Below are 7,257 nucleotides of genomic sequence, written 5' to 3'. Positions count from 1 at the left end.
CTTAATTGATTTTGATGTTGAAGTTGTTGGTGTCTTCTATGTTGCATATAACTTCCTCAAATGGTTACACTTTTTCAGATCCACTTCCGAGATCGCCAACTCTATTGACTGGACGTGGAAATCGTGTTAAAGAAAGAGTGGTTCATGGGTTTTCTCTCTCACACACTGCATTTCCAATGTGTTTTTGAGAGAAACAGGTAGCTTGATTAAGTTAACCTAAGATTATATGTGAGACCCACTGAAATTAATATTTTATTAAAATTTTAAGATTAATTGCAATATAAATATCAAATTAGAGTGCAATTGCAAAAGGTAATAAAATTCAGGATAAACTAATATATTAGGCTAACTAAATATACATATACATAGCATATCCGATCATGAATTTCAAAGCCTTTTTTCCATTTATGTTTTCTTTTTTTAAGTAATAAATAATATAAGCTTTTTTTTTTCTCATTCTCCTTTGAAGATAACGTAAAAAAGAAATCAATCGTCCAAAGATGAGAGCACTTATTAAGAGAGTGGTTTAAAGTTTTTATAGATGATTAAGAAAGCAATTAAATATATAAAGTCATGATATCTGTTAAGAGAATAAAAGCTTTTGACTAGTAGCATACATAAATAGACCTTGTATTATATAATCAAATATTATTGTATATTATTATTTTTAACTTTGAATATAAAGTTACACAAATAATTGTACTTCCTGCGTGGATACTTAAATATTATTTTAATAATTATTGTAGTTAATTATATTATTATTTTTTATAAACTATTATAAACTAATTATTTAGGAAAAAACAATGAAACTATACTTGAAATAAATCAGTAACGGTAGATATCAAAATAATTTTTAATAATTAGAGAAAATTAAAACATAATTTGTAATAACATAAATATTTTTAAATATATTCTTAATTAATTGTACATTTTAGTTATACAAAGGTAGACAATATTATTATGATTAAGCTGATAATGTAAATGGACAAACTCCTTATATATAGCAAATGAAGTAATTAATAATATTTAGAACATCCAAATGCCAAATTAGAGGGGGATGAATTTTTTGCAAGTTAACATATACCATTTCAAACTTAACATATAACATTTAATTATATATATATATATATATATATATATATATATATATATATCTATTAATTACTTTTCTACTTAAAATATTATTTTTTGCAAAATAAATTATTCAATTAAAATCTATATATATGTATGTATATAATTTTTTAATTTAAAAAGATAGATACGACTTTTTAAAAAATCATAATTATATACTTATTTAATATTTTATATATCTACTATTTTCTATTAATATTAAATAAATTTAGAAAAAAATAAATTATCCAATAAAAAAAACATATAGATCAAGAAATAACTTTTAGTTTTAATAGATAGAAATAGTTTTATTGAAAAATCAGTAATAACTATCTAGTTATTTAATAATTTATATATCCATTTTTTTCTATTAATATTATATAAATTTTAAGAGATAGATATTTTTGTGAGAAAAAAAATAAAGAAGCATATATATACACACACACTAGTGTTCAAGAACGTGCTGTGCACATTGTTACTCGTTGAACATGTCTGTTAGAATGATTATTTATAATATATTTTTTCATATATTTTTATTAACTTTTACAAAGATAATATGAAAATTTAATATTTTATTACATCTATAAAAATAGGTGCAAACCATTATCTTACATATCTAGTATTTGATGAAAAATTTTAATAATTTTTTATAATAGATTTTTTTACAAAATGGAATAGTTACAAAATTGAAAATAAACAACTATTTGATCCAAGATCTAGTCATATATAAAAATAAATACATATATAAATTATTGGTAATCAAATTCAAATTTTTTTGTAATAGTATACCAAAATTAAAAAAAAATCAAAATGCAGTGAAAATAGAATCTGCTTAAGAACAGAAAAGGAAGTGCAAGCATACAAAAGGATGTGCCGGAGAAGAGATATGCAGTGAAAATAGAATCTGAATTTTGGTTATAATTTTAGCAACGCATAAAAATTCTGTTGCTAACTCGTTTGTACAACGAACTCAAGCAGGAAAAAAAAAAAAATTTAGGTTATATTTTTAGAAACGGAAAAAGATTCGTTGCTAGCATACTTATAGAACCCTTTATCAATTGTTAGCAACAGAAGAAAAAAGAAACAAGATTTGTTAATTAATTAAAGTAATATAAAATCAATTTAGGTTATAATTTTAGAAACGAATAAAAGTTCTGTTGCTAACACAGTTATAGAACCCTTCAACTGTTAGCAACAGAAAAATAATGAAACAATATTTGTTAATTAATAAAAATAATATGATTAAGGAAACTAATATAATCAATCTAATTAAAATCGTTTAATTAGGATGTGACTAAATTATCATTAATGATATTGTTAATCAACCGATAAAATACAAATAAAATTTGAAATTTCTATACAAACAAAAAAATTATGATTTATGCACACCAATGCATAATCTAGTGACTTAACAATAAATTCAAATTCGAATCTTCTTTCTCCTATATTCAAAAAATAATTATGATTATTATATTATAATTTAAATATCGAAATTTCCATGGTTCCATCGAAATACTTGAAAATAAAAATAAAAAATATTATCATGACAAGTATTAATCTTACAATCAAAATAAAATTTAAAAAAAAAGAAGAAAGAAAAGAGAAGTGGAAAAGCAAGCATACCAAAAGATGCACCACGGAAGAGATATGCAATGAATTTCAGGTTTCTGCAAATGTTTTGGTTATAAATTTAGCAACGGATCGAAATTCCGTTGCTAACCGTTTGCAAATCCTTTGAATAATGAAACAGAATTTATTAATTAATTAAAATCAATTTAGGTTGTAGTTTTAGAAATGGAAAAAATTCCGTTGTAATCCGTAAGTAGAATCCTTTGTCAAGTTTGTAACGAATCTATAAATCTATAAATTTATAACTCTAAACACAAACAAAAAGGTTGAAGGGATTACTAAATTATAAGAAATATAATAAAAACTATTCTATTAACTTATAAAAAGAGAGAGTTAATACTTACCACAAGGAAAAAAACATGATTGTATCCTTAATAATCCCAAAATTAGCAAAATCTTGAAGTAATAATTCTTGATAGTCAAAAGAAACAAATTCTTGATAGCGAAAACAATTAAAACTTGATAGTCAAAAGCGATTAAAACTAAACATATATATAGTTGTATGGTAGAATAAATTCCTAATTAATATTAATATAATAAAAATAATAAATTGATACTATAATTAAAATAGGATTATATTAAACTTTCTAATAAAATTTAGATTCAAATAGGAATAAAAAGCCAATAAAATTAAAAGTTTTCTAATTAACAAATAACTAAATTATCCTTATTGTTAGCAATTAAATTAAAAGTTCATAAGGGGCGTTTTAGGGACCCAATATTTCCCATTCATACTTATATATATATTAGTTTTATGTTATCTTAAAATAAATTTGAAAAAAAATAAAGTTTTCCAATTAAAATGTAGATAGGATAAAAGATAATAGTATTGCTTATAATTAGAAAACATAGTTAATTGATGAATATAATTTTTGAAAAAAAAGGGATAAGTATCTGGTTATTTATGTATTTAGAAATAAATAAATTTGAAAAATAGAGAAGAAAAAATAAATAAGGATCACAGTGGTGGTAGCAAATATAATGTAACTATTAACCATAAGAAATAAGAAATTAACTATAAGTAGTACTGAGAAATAAGAAATTCATGACCAAAATAATCTTTTTTTTTGTAGAAAACCAAAATCTACAAATTGAATAAATAACTATAATCTTCTAAAGGCAAAAAAAGTTGTGTACAATGTTTATGATCATCGATGTGATAAAATCAGTTCATCTATTTGAGGGGTACAACTTATGTATATGGAAGGTATCCAAAGTCTTTAAACAATCTTTCTCACTCAATATTTAGAAAACAAAGAAGATCACAAAGAAGATCCTTACTTCATCGTGAGACTCTCGGCTTCTTCATCTAAAGTCTTCTTTACTCCTTCGTTCATTGCTATCATTGTATCCTCTTTGTTGCCTTTGCTCTTTTAACTTGTACGTGTATAATCTTCTCTATTGATGCATCGACCAATCTGCAATGCATGTGTCCAAATTAACCCATTTCCACCTTCCTACGAATGCATCCGATTTCTATGTGGTTATTGCTTGTACTATTACATATTCATCTTTAGATCTCACATTTCCTACTCATTTGGCGATATTTAATATTTTTAATTGCCATAATCAACCATAATTAGTCTTATAGTAGAACTCTCCTTCAATTTAGTGGAAACCTGGAACTTTATTTATGATACTATATTGCCATATTTATCCATTTCAATGTCTCAGATCAAACAGTACATGTTATCATCGGATGACTGACAATGCAATTTAAAAAATAAAAAACTAAAAAAAAAAGTTGTAAAAAGAAAAACAAAAATTCAAAACTTTTAAGGAAAAAGTTGAGATGAGAACATTTAATAGGTATGTTATCCAAATCAGGGGTGAAAGTAATAGATAATGTGAGAAAGAGAATCATAAAAGTATAAGAATAAAAACTACCTTAATTTTGATAGCTACCTGCTTAGAAAGAAAATATTTAATTAGAAACAATAAAAAGCTTAATAAAAAACAGGTAATAAAACCAATTGCCATCAATCATTCACAGAATTAAATTGAAATGTGGTTTACAGATGCAAAAAGAAAAAAAAAAAAAAAAAAGAAAAGAATAGGAAACCAAAAAACAATGGAAATGATAAAGATGACTTTCTCCCATTTTTGCCCTTTCTTTTTAGAGATAACGTAAAAAAAAAATCAATTTGACAAATTTAATCCCCACAGATGAAGGCATAACTTTGATTCGAGAAAGTGCACTTACTAAGAGAGTGTTTAAAGTTTTTAGATATTAGTTAAGAAAGCAACGATACCTATAAATTACAACAAAATATGCATTAATTTGATTAAATTATATTTTATCTCACATTAGTATTTTATTTATTGTATTTAATATAAATAAAGTCAAAATTGGAAAATATTTATTATTTACTCCTTGAAATTTCCAAAGTAACATGCATTACATATAATTAATTAATTCAATATAATTAAGCTATGTAGGTAGGTATATTAGACCATAACATACTTAGAGTTACATGCCTATAAATAGCATTCAATGCAGTTGTCTTTGCATAATATTCTTCACTTGTTTAATTATCTAGGCAATCTCTCTCTCATACGTTATATAGACAGACACAATGGTTGAAACTAACGAGAAGGATTCTTTTTCAGGAGAGGATGAGACTATCCCTCTTATTGATTACTCAATGCTTGTCTCTGCTGATCCACTTCTTCAGTCTCAGGCTGTACAAGACCTAGCCAGAGCCTGTCTTCACTTTGGCTTCTTCACTGTATGCAAAATCATGCTTGCTTTTTCCTTTTTCTTTTTCAAACAGTTACCCATATAATATCTTCCTTTTTTTTTTTTATTTTTTTAATTACCATGTTGTGATTGTCCTCTGCCATTTTCATTTCACCGTATCAAATTCGCCTAATCAGAGTAATTCTCATTATGTATGCACTTTTTGCAGTTACCTTGAATATCCCCATGTATCATTTGGGTATTAAGATTATTTTAGTTTCGAGGTTCATGGCTGCTTCTCCTACGAGTGATTGTTAATTTGTTATTATATATAATATGAAACCTTACGATCTTCGCAAACTATAATTAGTAAATAAAATATTAATGATGTTGTTTCAGTTACTATTGCATGGAAATTAAAAAATAGAAAACGGTATGTGATAAACTAATATATCGAAGCAAATGATACACGTGCAGGTGACAAACCATACAGTACCAGACACAGTGATTAAAGGAGTGATAGATAAGCTCTTTGAGTTCTTCGATCTGCCTGAGGATGAGAAGCTCAAGTACGATACTAAAGATCCCAGAGATTTAATCAGGTGGGGCAAAGGCAACCTTAACCAGGTTAGCAGGGAATTCATCAAGGTGGCAGTGCGTCCTACCTTTCATTGCCCTCCTAATCCTCCTGGTTTAAGGTATACAAATAAATAATTTTTCCATTGCAACAATTTTTATAACGCAGCTAGAAGTCTAGAATTTAAAAGAAAAAAAAGAAAAAAAAGAGAAAAGAAAGCTACTCTAACTACCATGTTAAGTGTTAACCATCTGCCTCTAATTGCTAATAAAATTTTACAAGCACTAAATATTTGTTTTTTTTTTTCTTTCAAAGTGAGAGTTTACTGGAATATAGCACAAAAGTGAGAGAGCTGGGAATTGGACTACTTGGAGGGATTTCAAGAGCTTTAGGACTTGAACAACACTACATAGAGAGGAAAATGAAGTTGGAATCAGGCTATGATTTCTTTACTGCAAATGACTATCCATCACGCAAAAATTCTGAAAATCGACTCGGTCAATTCGCTCATATTGATCCCAGTCTTCTTATTCTCATAATCCAAAATGTGAGCGGTGGCTTGCAAGTCCAGCATAATGGCAAATGGCTGAACGTAAATCTTAAGCCTAACTGGATTTTTGTTAATGTTGCTGATCATCTTGAGGTATTGTTACTTCTCATTCTTTTATATTATGATCAATTTGAAAAAAAAAAAAAAAAAGGCCCTTATCTTTTGTTTTACAGATTTTAACAAATGGAAAATACAAGAGTGCCTTACATCGAGTGGTGGTGAATAATGAAGTCAGAAGGGTAACTCTACCTCTATTCTTGGGACCATCATTGGACACAGTTGTGACGCCTGCACCAGAGTTTACAGACGATGGCCACCCACCTGCATATCTTGGGATGACCTACAAACAATACTTGGAATATAACCAATTCCATGTCATTGATGGAAAGTCATGCCTCAACCAGATTCGACTCTGAAACATCATCAATAATTTTCTATCATTTACTGTTTTGGTTTTAAGTGAAGCTTTTAGTTCTTATTAGGGTTTATCTTCAGTTTATGCTCCAACCGATTATTCAGATATACGATCTAAGGAAACTACATGCCGTTTATTCATGGGTGGAGCAACCCTTTTATTCTTGTTTATGCTTATCCTATATGATTGTTGTGGTTTAAATAAAGCTTTGGAGGAGGATTAATCATAGATGGCAAGGCACAGAATTACCATTTGGAAGTTCATGTTCTTAGTCATCCTCCTCCTGGAATGGATTA

General features: G+C 26.9%; 1 protein-coding gene across 1 annotated transcript; it reads left to right on the top strand.

Annotated features, from left to right (window-relative positions):
- The first annotated feature begins 5,275 nt into the window (after window positions 1–5,275).
- Window positions 5,276–7,257, top strand: LOC149492126 (2-oxoglutarate-dependent dioxygenase 19-like). Its single transcript, XM_089716859.1, has 4 exons — window positions 5,276–5,468; window positions 5,897–6,117; window positions 6,312–6,639; window positions 6,720–7,257. The coding sequence occupies exons 1-4, from the start codon at window positions 5,316–5,318 to the stop codon at window positions 6,960–6,962; spliced, it is 945 nt and encodes a 314-aa protein (XP_089572985.1). The 5' UTR covers window positions 5,276–5,315; the 3' UTR covers window positions 6,963–7,257.

The sequence above is a fragment of the Jatropha curcas genome, unplaced genomic scaffold (assembly GCF_041381405.1).
Source record: "Jatropha curcas cultivar XTBG-Jc1 unplaced genomic scaffold, XTBG_Jcur_1.0 HiC_scaffold_108_pilon, whole genome shotgun sequence".
Taxonomy (NCBI): Eukaryota; Viridiplantae; Streptophyta; class Magnoliopsida; order Malpighiales; family Euphorbiaceae; genus Jatropha; species Jatropha curcas.
This window is presented reverse-complemented; position numbering and strand designations above follow the sequence as displayed.

What these genes read in the sequence shown, in the direction of transcription:
- LOC149492126 (XM_089716859.1), top strand. Translation starts at nt 5,316, where the DNA reads ATGGTTGAAACTAACGAGAAGGATTCTTTTTCAGGAGAGGATGAGACT. An exon ending in TTCACTTTGGCTTCTTCACT is followed by an intron (nt 5,469 to 5,896) that starts GTATGCAAAATC and finishes ATACACGTGCAG; the next exon opens with GTGACAAACCATACAGTACC. An exon ending in ATGTTGCTGATCATCTTGAG is followed by an intron (nt 6,640 to 6,719) that starts GTATTGTTACTT and finishes TTTGTTTTACAG; the next exon opens with ATTTTAACAAATGGAAAATA.